The 19,309-nt window shown below is 47.0% G+C and overlaps 1 protein-coding gene across 6 annotated transcripts; it reads left to right on the top strand.

The window, feature by feature from the left end:
- Positions 1–1,096: 1,096 nt before the first annotated feature.
- SLC45A1 (solute carrier family 45 member 1) lies at positions 1,097–18,803 on the top strand. 6 transcript variants are annotated; one of them, XR_008235977.1, is made up of 11 exons: positions 1,647–3,183; positions 3,262–3,438; positions 4,824–5,236; positions 6,272–6,364; positions 6,833–7,057; positions 8,121–8,860; positions 10,039–10,192; positions 11,342–11,518; positions 12,236–12,441; positions 16,987–17,099; positions 18,401–18,803. XR_008235977.1 is itself a non-coding variant. In XM_052792524.1 (10 exons), exons 3-10 carry the CDS (start codon positions 4,837–4,839, stop codon positions 17,017–17,019), a joined length of 2,028 nt encoding a protein of 675 aa, XP_052648484.1. In that variant the 5' UTR covers positions 1,647–3,183; positions 3,262–3,438; positions 4,824–4,836; the 3' UTR covers positions 17,020–18,803. The 6 variants fall into 6 exon arrangements, 5 of the variants coding, with proteins under 5 accessions (XP_052648483.1, XP_052648484.1, XP_052648482.1 ...); XM_052792524.1 differs by having other exon boundaries at positions 16,987–18,803; XM_052792521.1 differs by lacking the exons at positions 16,987–17,099; positions 18,401–18,803 and adding an exon at positions 12,516–15,614 and having other exon boundaries at positions 1,649–3,183; positions 3,345–3,438.
- Positions 18,804–19,309: the final 506 nt, after the last annotated feature.

Raw genomic sequence — 19,309 nt, 5'->3', positions numbered from 1 at the left:
TTTTCATTTAGACCAGTACAAACCCCCTTCTGCCCTGTGAATGTCGTCGTGCTGTGAGCGAATAACCCTTAGTGTTGTAAATAGGTCCTTTACACTGCTCTTGGATTACATAAACACTGATGAATGATACTTGACCCATATAACGGCCAAACTGACATAAAAAAATTGAACACCACAGATCAGGTGACAGGGAATCCATGGTGATAACAATGTTCAGTGGTCTCTTGCACCTGTCCTTGAGTGCTGCAAGATTACCCTGATTTCTTGCAATTTCTTGTTGTGCTTTATATGAACTTGTGCACTAGCTGAACCCCACCTGCCTCGGAGAGTGCTCTTTGGCATCTTTTTCAGATGTTGTTCTTGCACCACACCTACCACGTAAATGAGAGCTAGTTTTCTACAGACAAATGGCACAATACCTTCTATTCCTACCGTGAGAAGGAAGCCATCGTTCTGCTCCAATAAATTCTACAAGAGCTAAATACTAATACATACTAAGGATTCATGCGGTGTTACAGTAACCTCTGGAGATAAAATTAAGCATCCTTAATGCCCGAGTTTGAAGTTTTTTAAAAACACACAGAGCAGACCGCACTACATGATGACATCTTTCTTAGCAAGTCATGAGGAAATTTGGATCATGAGCACAAAATACGGCGCTGTAAAACAAAATTGCCAGAGCGCCTTACGCAGGGAAGGGGAAGACTGAGCGCTACTGTTGATTAGAAAAGTGCAGCGTCATCTACGGCATCTGCTCTACGGGCCTGCCAAAAACCACCTAGAAATCTTCCTACCGCGACCCGCCTCCCCTGCGATTCCAGTGCCAATGCAGAGTAGGGCAGCTCGCGCCTGTCGGGGGCGAGTATCGCGACACAAAGCGGGCGCTGCTCGCAAGGAGGCAGCGGGGCGGCGGCGGGTAGCCCGGACGGAGAGCGCTTGACCTCTCTCTTAGCCGGCTCCCCGCTGACCCCTGCCTCGGCCGGGAGGGCTCGTCCCGCACGGCAGCACCGGCCCCGGCCCGCGCGGGCGGAGCACGCTTGCGCGTTCGCGCGACGGCGGCGGCGCGGGGGGCGGCCGCTTCCGCCGGCGAATCGCGGGCGGCCGCCGCGCGGGACGACGTCACCGGGGCTGGGGTGGCGTCACCGCGCACGGCGCAGTGCGGGGCGGGGCCGGGCCGGGCCGGGCCGGGCGCCGCTGGAGGTAAGGCCGGCGGGGGAGGGAGGGGGGGAAGAGTGTCGGTGCGCGCTGGCGGCTCCGGGCGCGCCTCCCGTTCGGGGCGGACGGTGGGCCCGGGCCCGGGGCGGTTGCGCAGCGCAGGCGGTGCGGGTCGTTCTCGGCTGACCCGGGCGTTCGGGAGGCCGCGGCCCTAGCGCCGGCTCGGGGTCGGCCTTCCCCTGCGACGCTGATGTCTGTGGTTCAGCTCGGAGGCCTCGGTACCCGCCGCAGCGAAACCGGGACCGGGTTCTGGCGAAGAAGGAAAAACTCATTTTCGGCGCAGAGGTGCCCCGGAGGAACGGTGACGGCCGGTCCCTGCCCGCCACGCGCGTTGGCTGCGGGTTTGACTGTGCAGATTGCAGGCGGCAGAGGCGGCATCGCCAGGGCCCTGCGGTTTGAGATGCGCAGTTGTTGGTATGACAAAAGTCGAGTGCCAAAAATCACAAATGGCTACTGATAGTGAAAGCTTAACGGCCACGTCGTTGTTTTGCACGCTGAAGGAGAGGTTCCTGGCTTTGAACCTCTTGCGATCGTAGGGTCGATTCACCTGAGGACAGGCTTAAGTCTTTTGAAGATGTCCTCTGGTGAACGATTCGTAAGTTGAGGAAAGTGGGTGATGAGGAGTATGGGCTCAGCTCACAGTTCTGCGCAGACTTTCTGCTGGACCAGTGACATGCTGTCAATAACAGCCTTTAGTTCCAAGTGGTGGCAGATCACCACCTGAACTTTTGAGCCACGCAGAGGGGTTCTTTCTTTCTGTCACTAAAATGTTGCTACTTACAACTCCCGATACGATCTCTTTGCAAGGCACATTACAGAGCAGGAAGATGAAGGAGGACCTAGGACGAAATTAAACTAATAGATTAATAGAGTGAGATCAACACCCTGGGTACAAATGGCAAGGTGTATCGGTGGTGAAGGGGAGTGCTAAGCACAGCTGTATTGTCATGTCTCTGAAAGGGTCGTTAGAGCATCCGTTGAAAATCTGACTGGGTTTTCATTATATTTTTTTTCTGGTATCTGTCTCCTAATTTTTTAAGAAATTGTCATCTTTAGGGCGTTACTTTGATCTGAAGGCTGTTAAAGGTACTCCTGCAAAGTAAGTACTTTCCTTATGAAGACATGGGTCATAAGAAGTTTTCAGTAATTTGTTAAAACAGCGTTAAGGGGAACACCGGTGCGGGCATCTTCACAAAGTCTCCATACGCTTCTCCTTCTGTTGGTCTATCTAGGTGACATTGTGTCTAATGAGCTTTCCCAAGAAAATGCAGCTTGCTCTTGGTGCCTTGTGAGATGGGGGTTGTCGGTCAAGGAGTGTAGTTACAATTATGAATTGCTTGTTCTTCTCTCTTAACGTGGTATGCATCTTGGTCTGAAGAGGAGCAATCTTGAGGAAACCCAGGGTACAATGTTAGCAATGCCTCAGTAGATGTCTGTTCTTTCCCACCCTTCCTCCTCTCCCTCAGGCCCCAAACACAGTCAAGTTACGCCAACTGCAGTCTTCTGTGAGGTGCTTGGCGTTCAATTTTGCTTTGTGCGATGCCTCTGGATGCTTGCGTGAAGCTGGGGATCGTTCTGTCTAGGGCATCATCCCACCATGCTTAACAACCGTTGCGTCAACGTGATGGTAAACATGGGTTTGCGGAGTTCTGCTTTTGATAATGGTTGGGGATATGCAGGGAAGAATGGTGCTGCGTAGACTAAAAGCTACAGGAAGAAAGACTGGTGCGTGAAATGTGCCAGAGAAAGTAGCAGAACATGGGAGATTTGTGGGAGTTCTGTACAGCCAAAGGAGCAGAACAGGTGGGAGTCTTTTCCTCAGGCAACTGTGAACAAAAAAAGTAAGAGATTTCTTTTGCTTACTAGTGTGCAGCTGTGGGGGTTTTCCTGAAGAGGTGTGGGGTGATGTGGAGCCATCCTTGTGCAGCAGCAGCCTTTGGTCCGTGGGCAAGAAAGCATAAAGAAAAGGTCAGACTTCACTTACGAGCTGTTTCCATTTCTGGCAACAAGAGGCAAGAAATCACATGTGGTTCGTTAATTCAGCAGATCTGTCGACATCTATCCTGAGATGCTATTTTGGAACCCATTTGGCTGTTTTGCCCACCACAGTATGCGTGCTTTGGCTGCAGGAGTGATTCTGATGAGACCCAAGGAGGCTGTTCAGCACTTTAATGGCATTCATCTCTTGAGAGAGGAGTAGCAGTGCTGAGAGTGGCTTGTGGGGTATGTATCTTCTTCTCAGGAATTAGTTTGAAACTTCAGTTCCTGCACTGAAAAATGATATCAGCTTCTGGTTCCAAATGTGTTTCTTGTCAGCTGACCTCATCCAAGTGTTCAGCTTGTGTAGTCTGAACTTCAAAAACACTTTCTTTGGGTGCTCCGGTAAAGTCTTACAGAAATAGAACCAGCAAGAAGCAGAGAATCAGACCCTGTCCTTGCAACAGAACGTCTCTGCTGAGTTCAGGTATATAAATAGGAAGAAAACCAAACTCAGTCATTGCGAAAAAAAGTTTTGCATTAAGTCTTGGCCTCAGCACAGGCAGCAGGAATGGTAGGATCAGTACTGAAAGGTGATTTCACATTGCAGCAGGGGCCTGGATCTGCAGCCAAGCCACATCTTTGCTTTATTGTAAACTTAGACTGAGGTCTCGATTCATCTTAATTTAGCTCAAGTGAATTGCAGATAAATGTAAAACCACCGCTGTTATGGGAACTCCTGGGAAGTGTGACATGTCTGACTGCTAATTGTTTTAAATATTTCAATCTGTTCTGGTTTTAGCTGGGATAGAGTTAATTTTCTTTCTAGTAGCTGATATAGTGTTATGTCTTGGATTCAGTATGAGAAGAATGTGGATAACACACTGATGTTTTCAGTTGGTGCTAAGTAGTGTTTATACTAAATCAAAGGTTTCTCAGCTTCTCGTGCCCAGCCAGCGAGAAGGCTGGAGGGGCACAAGAAGTTGGGAGGGGACATAGCCAGGACAGCTGACCCAAACTGGCCAAAGGGGTATTCCATACCATGTGACGTCATGCCCAGTATATAAGCTGGGGGGAGTTGGCCCGAGGGGAATCGCTGCTCGGGAACTAACTGGGCATCGGTTGGTGAGTGGTGAGCAATTGCATTGTGCATCACTTGTTTTGTATATTCCAATCTTTTCATTATTATTGTCATTTTATTATTGTTGTTATTATTATTATTTTCTTCCTTTCTCTTCTATTAAACTGTTCTTATCTGAACGCACAAGTTCTACCTTTTTCCCTCTGATTCTCTCCCCCATCCCACTGGGTGGGGGGAGTGAGTGAGCGGCTGCGTGGTGCTTAGTTGCTGGCTGGGGTGAAACCATGACACAATCTTAATCCCCGATGATGGTAGGCAATGTCTAGGTAAGCAAGATAGCATCTCTGGTGTCTCGTTTGTGCAAAGATAGAGGAGACGTGCCCATAAGACGTATACGCCTCGTGTCAAGAGGTGGAGAGAAAAGGTTATAAGTAATACAAAGGCTGCACTCAGTATGTGACATGTTGAGAAATGGCTCGGACTTCAGTAAGTGAAATTAAGCGAAGTTTTTCTTACTCAACCATTTTATTCTGAGCTATTTTTCTTCCAGACGCCTACCCGTGATGATTCCGCCATCTGCAACAACCCCTGTCAGCGATGCTGCACTCTTGCCAAGTGTGGCTTCTCAGGAAATCTGGAGGTCACAAGTTCCAGGCTATTCTGGATCGGTCACACAGCACATAAGTCACAGGGCTAACAACTTCAAGAGACACCCAAAAAGGAGAAAACACATCCGCCCTTCACCGCCGCCACCGCCAAATACTCCATGTCCTATTGATTTGATTGACTTTGGGGATCTCCAGCCTCAGAGGTCTTTCCTAGAACTCCTGTTTAATGGGTGCATTCTCTTTGGGCTTGAGTTCAGCTATGCCATGGAAACAGCCTATGTTACCCCTGTGCTGCTTCAGATGGGGCTTCCAGACCAACTGTATGGAATGGTGTGGTTCATCAGCCCTATATTAGGTAACTGTTCTTTACGCTATTTCTTCTCTCTTGTTTCTTCCACTACACGGGGTTTATATGTTTTTATTTTCTCTACCTTAGCTGTTCATAATTAGATTCTGTGTGCTCTCGAGCTTAAGAAGCCCTAGCCATAATTGTAGACAACTGAATGGAGAATAACTCTTGCTATGTTTTGCCTGAAATGGGCCCGGTGTGATCAAAAGGTCTGTTCTTTTAACAGCTTCTCAACCTCTTATATCTTGTGCAAGGGTAAGCTTTGGTTACTCTGTTCCTATATATAAAAACTAGCAAAAGAGGATCAGTGTATCCATTTATGGCCCTATGAAAAAAAGCATACAGAGACAGTTCCCAAGGGTGTGTGAAAAAAGCAGAGTGGGATTGCCTTTTCCTGTTTAACTTTCTGAAACAAACAAGGTGTTCCAATGATGAAAGACTGTCGACCACTACTGTCGCGGGCATTGGATTACTTGCCTTAGCACGGAGGCAGGGCTGGGGGCATATCCATTACTATGGGAAGAACCATAGGATGGGCTATTACCGCTTGGAAACTTTTGTTCTGCCTGTTCTTGTACTCGTGGGATGTGATTCAGAAGAAGAGAGTAGATAGGCCCCTACTCACAGGCTGGCCCAGGGTAATACAGGCACCTTTCCAACTTGCATGCTTGCTTCCTGCTGTCTTCCAAGCTAATTTTGCAGGGGATCTCCCATCTAAGATGAGGTAAATGAAATAGCTCGTAAGGAACAGAGTCCTTTAGAACATATAACTGTTGTACTTTTACTCTCCACCTGATGTCAAATTCTGCGGTATTAATGATGCAGAGTGAACCGCCGTGACAGTGAGCAGCGGCACATTACATTATTCAGTCCCTGACCTGGGAAATGCCAGGCAGCACACTGTGTGTGCACCTGGGTGACTAGTACCAACTGGGGATATCGCTATGCTATGGTGTCCTGCCTTTTAAGCTACCTATTTTAAGTCCCCTGTGAAACAGGCTTGTAGAAAAATGCTACTTATTGGTGATTCCTTTTTTCTAGGGTTTTTGCTGCAGCCTTTGCTGGGGGCCTGGAGTGACAGATGCACATCAAGATTCGGGAGGAGAAGACCTTTCATTCTGGTCTTAGCAGTAGGTGTGTCTTTTAGAAACTATGGGCATAACACTTGTAAAGTAGAAACACTGCACATCTCTCTTCTGTGACATCCCCTGTGTCACTAGGCTGAACAAAATGCCTCAGAAGTGTTGGGTATTGTGGGTCTGAAGAAGGTGGTGAGTGGCGCCGAGGTGATGCTTTGGCAGCCAGAGATCCACGCGTAAAAGCTTCTCTTGCCAGAGTCTGAAGAGATGGTGTTTTGAGGGTCAAGAATGTTTTTCTTTGGTCAACAACAACTCCAGACATTTGTAAGCTTGAACAGCGGAAAGGGATTATGTATATCCAATAAGCCACGTTCATTCCCCAGACTGTGGTGGTCTGAACAAGAGCAATAGTGCTTGCCACAAGGCTGTGCAGTTAGTACAGTGCTTTTAGACCATGGAGTGATGCAGGTTTTTTTGCTTACAAGCAGTCGATTGATTGATTTTGATTTGGTTTTATTCCCAGGAGCGTTGCTTGGGCTCTCGCTTATGCTGAATGGCAAAGATATAGGGACTGCCTTGTCTGACACTGCGAATAACCACAAATGGGGAATCATTCTTACGGTCTGTGGTGTTGTCCTCATGGACTTCAGTGCAGATTCAGCAGACAATCCCAGTCATGCCTACATGATGGATGTATGCAGTCCAGTGGATCAAGACAGGGGCCTCAACATCCACGCTTTGTTAGCAGGTATGCTTTCTTGGTGCTTCCTGGGTGATGTGAACCCTAAGTAAACAAGCCCTGCTGTGAGAAAGCCAAGTGTAAATCGCTGGTCTTTTCCTGTATAAGCGTAATAACCAAATACCTGGAGAGTAGCACTAATTAACTTTGAAAACAAACTTCTGCTTTCTGCAGAAGGCTTTTGTAACTACCAAAAGTCAAACAAGATGCAGTCCAGGGTTGTTCATCTGAAGGTCCCTCACGTCACTTATAACACCTATGGAAACAAAATTATCCCTCGAGGGAGGAGGTTTGGCTTCCTGCAGGTGTGGAAAATGCCTTTTTTTAGTCACTCTGCTGGAGGGGAAAGCGCATACTGGGCGCTATGATCCCTCACTGCTGTCATCTTCAATTGCTGTACTGCCCTAGTCTAGTTTTCCTCTCCATCAGGAGACTCTTTCACAGTCTTGAATGCGTTCGTAAGAAAGAAAGGACAGTGTTGTAAGGCTTTCACCACGTGAATGGAGTGAGAGAGGTATCCGGTGCCCTCAGAACTTCTGTGTTCATTTGGTAGTAATGCAGTGGCAGTTTTGTACGCTGTCAATGTGTTGCTGAGTAATGAGCTTGCTACGCTTCCGAAGTGATTCGGTCTGTCTTGGACGCAGTTATATCTGTGTTCCTCTAACTGAGTGAGGAAAATGGATTTTCACTTACTTTCAGGAAGACAGTCTTAGCTGACTGATTGCAGAGCCTTGCCACGAGGCTGGTGGACACTTCTCTTTTACGGACTGAAATAGCTGAAGGTAAAGTGGTTTGTTCTTGGCAGAGAAAGAACTACCATTTTTAATTTTTTGTATCATCACTTTTACAGCACTGACCTTCTCCCTCTTTCTGTACTGTGTTTGTACATCCAAACTGTCCTTGTGGCACGGATAACTGTTTATTACTGCATTTGAATTGAAGAGGGGTTGAGTAGTAGAACAGAAGTAACACGTCGGATTCTACTCACAAATGATTAGACAAATGGTGCTGTGCTGTTACTGACTTCCAGGATTGGCTAGGGAAGATAATCTCAGCTCTGTTTTTCCACCAGGTCTTGGAGGTGGCTTTGGTTATGTTGTTGGAGGAATACACTGGGATAAAACCAGTTTTGGAAAAGCTGTGGGAGGGCAACTTCGCGTCATCTATGTCTTCACCTCAGTTATACTGACTGTCACTACTGTGCTGACTCTAATTAGCATTCCAGAAAGACCCTTAAGGTCCTTTAGCAGGAAGAAAAAGGTGATGAAGAGTCCAAGTCTTCCTCTCCCTCCTTCTCCACCTTTCTTCTTTGAGGAGGGTGTAAATGAAAACTTTGCTTCTCATAACTCAGCTCACTTATATGCAAGTTTTACGAGTCCAGTTTCCCCCCTCAGCCCACTCACGCCCAAATATGGCAGTTTTGTCAGCAGAGACAATTCCTTGACGGGAATTAATGAGTTTGCGTCATCATTTGGGACTTCAAATATTGACAGCGTGCTTATAGACTGTTTTACAGGCGGGCACAACAGCTACTTAGCACTTCCAGCTAGCTTGCCCAGGCAGCCTGTCAGTGTCAGCTTTCCTCGGGTGCCTGATGGCTGTTACCAAGGAGAAAATGGAGTTCTGGAGCAAGGGGAGAGCAGCCTAACGCCGGGGCCTGATGGCGAGGTGCTAAGAGTGGGCTCACTGGATGCGACAAAGCCACGGTCATCAGGGATCCTGAAAAGACCTCAGACCTTGGCCATTCCAGATATCGTAACAGGACACTGTCCAGAAAATAGCAGAAGAAGAAATGTAACCTTCAGCCAACAGGTAAGGGCAGAAAATCAATGATATGACCATGTAAACCTGAGCATTCATTTAATCTCTTCATATATTTTTAAATGTGTGGTGCACAAATTCATTATTAAAGAATGCTCATGATAGTTTGCTCATAAAAGTCATTATGGGAACAGCATACCTGCTATGACTTTATTGGTAAAATAGTGGGTAGGATGTGAATTATGACTGGCAGTCTGTCAACTGTCTTTGTTAAGATGGCAGAAATGGGAGCATTCCGCTCTCAGCGGGCCACGTGTGAAAGTTAGGTCAGTATTTTTAGCCCTGCTTCACCACCCAGGGACCTACCACATGAGAGCAGAAAAAAGACACATTTTTATTGAGCCTGTATCTTCCCTTTCCACAGAAATACCCGCAAGATAGGGCCAGGGATAGGATTCTCCCATGAGCTTCTCCTTATGGCAGTCATTACATCTGGTTCCATCAGGGAGGTGAGGTTTCCCTTACCCAGGGATAAGACTCTGATCTGACCTCCCACTGTTGATGATAACTTGGAATGTCTGAGACCTCTGTATGCTGGCCCATTTTTTTATGATCCGGGATGAGGTAAACTGTCCTGTTGTTTTTTGGTTTGGTTTTTTTGGGGGGTGGTGGTAGTGGTGGGTTTTTTGTTTGTTTGCTTTGTTTTGTTTTGTTTGTTTGTTGCTGTTGCTGTACTTTGACCCAGTTTGTGAGAGGACACTTCATCAGGGCCAGAATTTTACATGCTGTGCACATAAAGATTGAGCACCAAGGTTAGCAGGCAGTGAGAATGTGTTTCAATTTAAACCGGCCTCTTCTTCCTCGATGTCTTTAAAACTTCAGGAACCAAATCCACCTGAATGTGGGTACAGCTCCTATTAAATGCAGTGGAATTTATGCCTTCCCTACGCTAGCATCTGGATGTGGTTGCCAAATACCCTAGAAAAGTGAAGAGTACTGTTTCAAGTATACTGAAAGCTGCAGCGCAGTGCTGCCATTTAACACTTGTTCAAAGGCTGAACTTACAGCTTAGCTAAATACGCTGTTCTTAATCTCCAAGTTAACATACTGCAGCAGCAGAGTTTAACTTTCAGGTGGTCAGATAGGGGTGTAATACTGCATAGGTTTGCTCAAAGAATGTTTAGGTTTTTCTTACTGTGTTTGTTGACCTGGGAGTTCTTATGGTGCAGGTTGCTAATATCTTGCTGAATGGTGTTAAGTATGAGAGCGAGCTGAACGGATCAGGTGACACCTCTGAGCAACCACTCTCCGTGAAACTTCTTTGTTCGACCATCTGCCAGATGCCCAAGGCTCTTCGTAACCTCTGCATCAACCACTTCCTAGGTATTCAGAAAGTGCTGTCTTGCTTTCAGCGTAAAGTCTACCTCGGGTGAATGTTTTTAAATATTTTATCTATTGCTGCAATAGCTGCTAACTAGAGGGGACATGATTTGTTCCGTGTACACTCACCAATAAGGTACTTTCTGGTATTTAGTTTCTTAGAACACTGAGAAAGGAAAAAAAACCCAAAAACCCAACAAAACAGTAAAGCCTACATTCCTTGAGAGGGAATAACAACGGCCTAAATCATCGCATCTGTTAAATGGAATATTTACAACAGAATGACAAACTCCACTGAACCGAGAACTTGAAACTATCGACCTTCTTTTTTTTTTTTTTTTTTTTTTAGTGCTCTGAAACTGGCATTACTGAGCAGAAAGACGAGATTAGTTGTATTTCCCTGCTCACACCTGAGACCGGTGTTCACTTTCCTCCCTTTGACAGCATGTGTATAGGGGGTCCCAGAACAGGCGCGGAACGCGACACTGCAGGAGTGCCCGTAACCACTGCACTGTTACCTTTACTCTTACCAGTGCGTGACTGATGGTTAGGAAGGGCTTGCAAGCAATCCAGTTTACACAAAATTGGTCAGAAGGTAACAGGTAGTTAATACTCATTGGCTGTGAAAGGAATTAAGAGATTGCCTGCATCAGTGGCCCTGATGTTGGTTTGTGAGTAGGAGTTTTTAACTGCGTTGGAGGCGCTCTAGAGACTGCAACCATGACATAAGAAGCACTCCTTCCAGTTCTATGTGGGAGGACAACAGCAACCTGAAATGACAATGTCATGAGACACACTGTGAAACTGAGCATTGTGTCCTGTCAAAACCTGAAGGCAGCTCAGACTGCTGTAATCTATTTTTCTGTCTTGCTATACCAGTATTCTGTGGCCTGCAGTCAGCCTCTAGGATTCCACTTAGGCATTCAAAGGATAAGTGTTGGTCTTTAAAATCCTGAATGTCTTTGACAAACATGGTAGCATAATGCACAGGGAATGGCAGTCTCAGATAAATGTGGCTGAACGTTATGTAATACTCATGTTGCACAACCTGTCTTCAGTTGCAATTTGCAATATAGCTAATAGCATCCCCTAAGCTGACAAGGGGAAACAGATACTCTGCAATCCTAATGGGCTACTTCTGGCTTCTTTCAGGATGGCTTTCGTTTGAGGGGATGTTACTCTTCTATACGGACTTCATGGGAGAAGTAGTGTTTCAAGGGAATCCGAAAGCGCCTCACAACTCAGATGAGTATCAGAAGTACAACGCTGGGGTCACCATGGGCTGCTGGGGAATGTGCATCTATGCATTCAGTGCTGCTTTCTATTCAGGTACTTAGTACAGCCATCTTAACCACTGCTGTGAGAAAGATGCACCCATTCTTTAAGCGGTGTTTCTGCAACAAGTAGTCCACCATTTATGTTGCACGTAGCCTACCACATGGCAGGAGTGCTGAAGCAGAGTGTTCTTTTTCACCGTATTATCTCTGCTAGTTAGCTTGGCCTGCACTGACAGCAGATGAGGTCAGCAGTCCAGTGAAAACACATCTCTGTTAGTACATAGTTCCTTTCACAAGTGGCATTTTCAATGTACGTTGAATCCAGAAATACACGCAGCCACCGTAGGCACAGTTCTGGCGCAGCAGCCCTCAGTGCCTGTGTGCCCCCAGCAGAATGCCCCGGTATCATGCACCACGCCAGCACCTTGTTGTGTGTGTCGTGCGTCCGCCCTCCCCCTGCCACCCCCCCTCCCCCCGCAACAATTCCCATTTACCCCTCTGGGACAGGGGCACTGCCAGCCTTCAGCACTGCCGTGTCCTCCACACAGGTAGGGCAGCAAGGCTGCGTCGTGGCAGTGGGGTTTGGAAGGGGGGTCCTTGGCATTCACGTGTGAGCCACCAGTTAGTCAAAGGTGTAACGGTTGCTGCTGAGATGTGGCTGCCTAAAAGCTGGGCTGTGGGGCCTGAAGGTGCACCCCTTGGGTCGAATGATGGGCTAGCGTCGGGGAGGGCCGCGGTTCACCCCAAATGCCATGCCGTTGTCTTGCAGCTGCACTGGAGAAGCTGGAGGAGCGGTTCAGCACACGGACACTGTACTTTGTGGCATATTTGGCCTTCGGGCTGGGCACAGGGCTGGCCACGCTCTCCAGAAACGTCTATGTAGTGCTGTCACTCTGTGCTACCTATGGCATCCTCTTCGCCACGCTCTGCACGCTGCCCTACTCCCTGCTCTGCGATTACTACCAGAGCTGCGAGGTGAGCCCCAGGCTGGGGAGGGGAGAGGGGCTTCCGCTGCGCCCCCCTTACGCTGTGTGCTGTGTCCCCTACAGTTCGTAGGCTCGCAGGCGGAGGGCACACGGCGTGGGATGGGCGTTGACATCTCCCTGCTGAGCTGCCAGTACTTCCTGGCACAGATCCTCGTGGCTCTGGCCATGGGGCCGCTGACGGCGGCTGTGGGCAGCGCCAGCGGCGCCATGTACTTCGCCAGCCTGGTATCCTTCCTGGGCTGTCTCTTCTCTTCCCTCTGCGTCACCTACGAGTCGCCGCTCACCGAGGAGCTGCCGCCCGCCGAGGAGCAGCGCCCACTTTTGCCCCGCGCGCGGAACGAATAAATGGGAGAAGCCGCCACAGCCTCCGCTGCCTCATTGCGTCGCCCTCAGCCTCCCCATCGTGGCGCGGTGGGCTCGTGCGCCCCCGGGACGGCAGCAGTGGGCCTGGCAAATGGCGAGAAGGTCTGCGCTGGCTTCGCCGAGCTTTCCCCTGCCCGCAGGAGCCGAGGGGCGAGTTGGCGGCACCTGGCACCGCTCATCCTTCCCATGAGGCGGCAAAGGCCCATCTGTGCCCCTAGGGCCGCAGCGACGGGAAGCGGTGGTGTCAGCGCGGGGCCGTTCCCTCCAGCTGCCCCGCGGTGCCGTTGGTTGTTCCCGGCGGGACGAGTGGTGTTGTCCGGCCTGAGGCAGGGGACCCGGAAGCCTGGTGCCCGGGCAGGGTGACCACTATCTCTTGGGCGGCAGCGAGCTGCGGGGCTGCACACGCTGCTGCAGGCACTGCCGCTGCCGGAGCGCTGGGGCTGCGGCGCTCCGCTGGCTTCATGGGCAGAAGGTGCCATCTCGCAGCCAGGCGGAGCAGCCTGGTCCTCAGTTGCCGAGGGCAGTGGTGACTCCCGCGAGGCCTCGGGGAGCGGTGGGGCCAACCTGCGGGTCCTGGCCTCTGCCTGTGGTAGGCCTGGCTCTGGATGGGTGCTTTTCAAAACTTGGGAAAGGCAGAGAGTGACTGGTCTTGCTCAGGTGGCGTAACTACTCTGTCAAGTGCCACAGCTAGGCTCCTGGGTGCGCAGAGCTCCCGCCAGCAGAACTGCTCCAAGAAGCCACTGTGGGGTGAAACCGCAGTGGCCTGGCTTGCAAACCCTGCTCTGTAGGTTCTGGCTGTGGTCCACGGTGGTGGTTGCCAATATGTGCATATTTGCTTCCACGTTAGACTTTTAACTAAGACTACAAGGGCTTGTGATGACTTAGCAGGAGGACAGGCAGTTGTCCATAAGCCACCGTTGGGGAGTAGGGTCTTTTTGCGTCAACTTCCTTTGGGTAGAAGCTCACTCTCAAAGTTGAGAATGTAAGAAAAATAATTTGTGTGGAAGCCATCATCCTTGTTTTTCATTCAGTTGTACCTTGTGACATTTTAAAATCTGCATGGGATCAGTGATTAAGTACTTGTCAGCTAGAGCTGCATCTTCCATCTCTCACTGAAACTAGTAAAAGGGCTTTGGGTTACATTATCTGTGAGAATTCTTAATTATTCTGATTTTGGAAGGTGGTAAGTGTGTGAGGTCTCATATAAGTTCCATTTAAGCCCGGGAGTCTTTTAAGTCTTGAGAGCAAAGACAAAAACAGAAATAAAACTGTTTCTAGGATCCCTGTCAGCCTGCCTCTGTATTTGGGTAGACAGCCAAGGTTTACCAAGGCTGATGGGGCATTTTGGTGTTTACGTGTGCTGTGCATGGCATCCCTCTGGAGGTTATTTTTGCTTCACCTTGTCTTTGGGTGCAGAAGAAGGGTTTTCTCTGGAGGGTCACTCCTTTTAAATGAGTTGTACTTGACTGTTCACCTAAGTTTGTTCTGGTGCTTGATCTGTGATGCCAAGATGAAATAACTTGTGCAATCTTTAGCTGTTGTGGCTTACTATACCCCAGTGCTGAAAGCATAATGCACAGCTTGTAAGAACCTCTTGTTTTTATCATCCATCCCTGAGTATTACTTTTTTTTATTTGAGAAGCAAGTTTCATGCTACTCAGTATTTACTTAAATGGAGGAATGCTGAAGTTAAGCACTCGGAGGTAAAGGACTGTCAGATTGATGAGTCTGTTCATCTTTCTTTTCTTTGTTTGGGCTTACATAGTGTCATATCTGCAGGAGTATCTGTGACATGCCGTTTCCTGGATTATGGGACAGCTGTCTCCAAGAATGTTCAGGATGAAGCTGGAACAAAATAGCCTGAGAAACTGTACATTTGGCACTTCCGATTTCTGACAATCTAAAGACTTGACTTTGGAGAATTTTTCTTTTCTTGTTGGTCTGCTGTGTAACCTTAATTTCTCTTCCTTATCGAACTTTTAAACTAAAAAAATGATTTTTCTTTTTTTTTTTTTTTTTTGGTCCCACTAGCTAATGCGGTACTAGTTCTTAAAATGTTTTCTCCTCTTAAGTTTTGTAGCCAGCATTATTGCACTAAATGGATCATGAGCACTTTACTTTCCTAGGTAGCTGGAGTTGCAGATCATTTTGTTGCAAGCGAGGATCTTCAGCAGATTCACAGAATTGATGAAATCAATGTATTTGATGGTAATGTTTGTCTCTGCTTCCATATGTAAATAACCTGATGAAATACATTTATATAGTTATAAAACTACTGCTATGCCTGTATGCATTGCCCAATAGAATATATATCACATTTTCTATTTTACAGGATATGGACTTTGTTTTGCATATGTATTTATGTAGTGTTTACATACATAGTACTTTTAAGTCAACAGCAATGTATGTTAATTTGGGGCTTTGAGCAATACTGGTGGTGTCTGGAAAAAACCCAGAGCCTGCCACCATCATGCAGAGTTGGAAGTCGCACCAAATCCATAGAAACTAACTTAAAGAAGAGGCACGGCTTACTTGCTTATTCTCTTCCTGTCATACATTTTGTGTTTTACAGAAATTACTGTATGTGGTCACTGTTGAACTGTGAGCTGCAAAGTGATGTTTATCTTTTGGAATCCAAACCCTTCAAATATTCTAAATCTGCAAGCTGCTGTTTAGAAGTAAGATGCATGAGTTTAGGCAGGAAAGTGATTTTATGCCGTGCTGTAGTTGAATCTCTTCAGCAGTGCCTAAAGGTTAATTTTGATTAAGTCCTTATCATTAAAGGTTGCTTGATGGCAATTATTTGTGGATGTTCATAAATGTATTTATAACAGATGAACGGAAGTAGGGAAAATGGGGAGAGGGACGGAGAAAGCACCTAATCACTTGTCTCACGTTTATAATTAAGCTAGCTGTAACCATTTCAGCGTGTGCCTGCAGTTCACTTGACCTCTGCCATGTCTCTCAAAAAAGACAACCTAATGAGTTTGGAACGTTTGCTGTATACTTGAATGAAGAAAATAAGTCTTCTCAAGAATCAAATAAAATTGCATGACTGTATATATATAAAAAAAGAAAAGCTATATTGGGAGCTGCTTGAAAAGAGTTGTCTAGACAATTGATTTTTCTACTGACGAGTAGTTAGTCATCTGGTACTCTACAGGAGATGCACTTTATTAAAAAAAGAATTTGTCTTCAGGTGAAAGGTGGCTTTCTTACTGTATGTTCTCCCTCCCTCAGACTGGATGACAGCCTTAGCGAGAGACTTTTAGATGCCATTACCATAACACCACCCAATGGATTGCATTAAGTACAATAAACATCTTGAGAATTCTATGACTGCTGGAGCTGAAATGCCAAGGGAGATCTCCAGCATCTGTTTAATTTATCTAAATTGACATTTTCCATACCTCTGGTTGTTAAGACATAATGATTCATTTGGCTGCAGCAACTTTCCATTGCTGTTCCTCTGCCCCAGGCTGCCGCTTCTGTAGCAGGGTGAGTGGAAGGGAAGGTGCTAGTGAAAGTGGGCCTGCATTTAGGGTGGCAAATTGCAGGCTGCAACACCCAAGACAACAGCAAAAGCTGTAGGGCAGCAGCGCCGGGACAGACTAGTGGTCTTTTAATAGAATCCTTAGATTCCTCGGTATTGCTGTCCATGCTGTCGCCTAACGGGTTTGAAAGTTCTGGGAAGACAGCGTTCTACACTGTACAAGGAGTTCTTCATGTTAAAAACCTTGCCAATGTGCGCTCGCTCTCTCTTGTATATCCTGTGCAGAAATGGTAAATGCATGAAATAATGACAATTTTTGGTGTGTGCAGCTTGCTGCCTAAAAACCCCTCCCACAGTGCTACCCAAGGAGTTTTACTTTAGATCTCAAAGGCAACAGCATCGTCCAATACCCAAAGAGCACTAATAGTTAACAGTAAGTAAAGGGGAGACTGCTTCATCAGCTTGCCTGGTGTATGGAACACAGAAGTATTTCAGGAGCAGGAACAAAGCAGGCAATGAAGTAATGTTAATCAGATGAATTCAAATGCGAAATATGCACAGAGTAGCAGTCTGCAGACTGAGGAGCAGTCTACAATGGGGATGATGCAGTATTTGCTGCATATATAAGCTGTATGTAAGCTTTTTTTGTTTGTTTTGTTTTGTTTTTGCTTTTTCTAGGATCCAGCGATAGCTTTCTTGAACAAAGGATAACAAATTTTGTTGCAATAGCCAACAGAACGGCCAGCAGAGGAAATCACAGCATCAGAGCAGAAATGAAGATTTTGGTTTGTGTGAGTATGGTGCTAACCAAGCTTACGAGAGCTACTTAAACAATGAGGAATTTAACCGTATTGCTATCAAATGCTATGAAGAATTACTATGCTAGAGATTCAAGCTTCACTTGCAGCTTTCTTCAAGCCTAGTTTTTGCTGTGCGTCAGCCTGATGATACTCTGCTTCTGGCTTATGCTCACTCCTTGTATGCAGCTGTTTTGTTTAGCCCACACAACTTTCAGGGGAAATAGGGGAAGGTGACAATATAGCTGAATGAGTTTAATAGCTGCTTCCTACCAAGAAAAGGAAAATTCTTGCTCCTTTTGCCCTAGCCCTTGCTCTAGAGAAAGTATGTAGTGCAGTGTCTACAGCAACACATACACCCTTGAACTTGGATCCCTGTATGTTACGTTACCACGTACAGCCCCCTTAAGCGACAGGTCATCATGGCTCTGAAGAAAAGTATCAACTAATCTCTTGAAAGGCAGGTTCAGCTGAAAGCCAAAGTTGCATTCAGTGGTCATAGCTAACTGCTACTGGTTTTCTCTAGCAAACTCCAGAGGCCTCAGCCATACCCTTTTTCCAGCACTGCACTCTCGCCCTTTGCAAGACACTGGAATTGCTCTGTAATTTGTTTGCAGCCTTCACCCGCTGACAGCATCACAGCAGCTATTTGAGAATTACGCTTTATAAGCTTGGTATGCTTTTTTTTTTCTTTTCTTTTTTAAAGCTGGGGCTGTCCTGTACTGGTGCACAGTACTCTGCATCTGCACAGAAAAATCCACTGTTTCTATGGCAAGCTGGGTTTACTGTGGCCTAGAGGCTGTGCATTGTTGCACAAACTATTCTTCTGATCCACGTGCAGCAATTTAGGAACCCTGAGTTACTTGTTTCGTCCACAAAAAGAAACAGGCCCACTGCTTGCACAGACAAGGAAGGAGTTAGGTGAGGAGAAACACAGTTTTCTGTAAGTCTCCGATCAGTTGCATGTTGTTTCTCAGTGTAGCAGGTGCCTTAGCAGGGGACTTAAGACAAGAGGCTGGGCAAGAGAAAAGCTGAGAGGAGCCACTGCAGAAAGCACAACCTCACCACTGCCAGACTCTTCTCTTATTACTTCCTTCATTTACCTGGTGCTCTTACTGTGTCTTGCAACAGTAGTGTCTGATGCTAACAGCCACTCACCCTATTGCATTACAGAGCACCCCTGTAGCACTTCCGTATTCAAAGGGACGTGAAAGCAACTGCTTTACTGCCTCATGTATGATTATGGGATGCTTCATTTAATAACAAAGTAAAGTAGTTTGGGTTTTTTTTAATAGGCAAAAAAGCCAGGCCTCCACGAAACTGTCTCAAAAGAAACCTTACAGACTACCTTCTTGTGTTCGAAGCAGAAAGCTCCAGAAAGGGAGAGCTGTCTGGTACCTTTAGATTATGATCGGAAGAACAGTGCAGATGCAAACCTTTACCTTTGAAGCAAGGAAATCTAGAGTAAGCTAGAGAGGAACTTCCTAGAAACCCTGTACCAGAGTACAGCCACCATTTTATATAAAATGTGACTCTGAACATATCAAATACATGGAAGAAGGGGGGAGGATTAGAAAAGCAACACCACCTTTCACAGCCTCATCCACTTCAACGAATCGGTTTTTAATCATCTGATCTTTCACCTGTAATCAGAAATAAAACCACCCATGCTCAGTATTGTGATTCTGTTAAAAGCAAGCCAGCCCCTTTCTTAAGAGTGTTTTGTCTATTCTTCCTCTATCGGGGAGGTTACAGTACAGGCCTTACTGGGATGTAAAAGTGAAAACTTGTCTTTGCCTGACCTTTGTAGAGTCGTGTAAGAGTTGTGCTAAAGGAACTCCCCAAAAGCGAGAGGCGTACCTAAGGTAGGAGAGAGACTTCAGTGGGTTTCTTGCTTCTCGGGATAGGGTCAAATACATGATGAAGGCTCTCGCCTCACTTCATGCAAACCCCACTCCCTCTTTACCCGAGACTGAAATCATTCCCTTCTGCTTGTAAATGAACAAGTAGGCCCAGACCCTCTCTGGACAAACTAAACAGAAACGCAGCTGCAGTCCCATTTGCATTTGTCTGCACCAGGCCTCTCCTGGACCACGGGCCAGCCCTGTTACAGTAAATCGGCGCCAGGAGCCAAAACACTTCTCGAGCGCAGCAGGCAAACGGAAGCTGGCAGTACTCATGCCATTGCTGCGGAAAGCGATACA

Source organism: Harpia harpyja, chromosome 7 (genome assembly GCF_026419915.1).
Source record: "Harpia harpyja isolate bHarHar1 chromosome 7, bHarHar1 primary haplotype, whole genome shotgun sequence".
Classification (NCBI taxonomy): domain Eukaryota; kingdom Metazoa; phylum Chordata; class Aves; order Accipitriformes; family Accipitridae; genus Harpia; species Harpia harpyja.
This window is presented reverse-complemented; position numbering and strand designations above follow the sequence as displayed.

Bases quoted from the DNA above. Each gene is read 5' to 3' on its own strand.
- SLC45A1 (XM_052792523.1), top strand. From the start codon at position 4,837: ATGATTCCGCCATCTGCAACAACCCCTGTCAGCGATGCTGCACTCTTG. The intron at 6,365-6,832 runs GTGTGTCTTTTA...TTTTATTCCCAG, and splicing joins CATTCTGGTCTTAGCAGTAG to GAGCGTTGCTTGGGCTCTCG. The intron at 10,193-11,341 runs GTATTCAGAAAG...GGCTTCTTTCAG, and splicing joins CTGCATCAACCACTTCCTAG to GATGGCTTTCGTTTGAGGGG.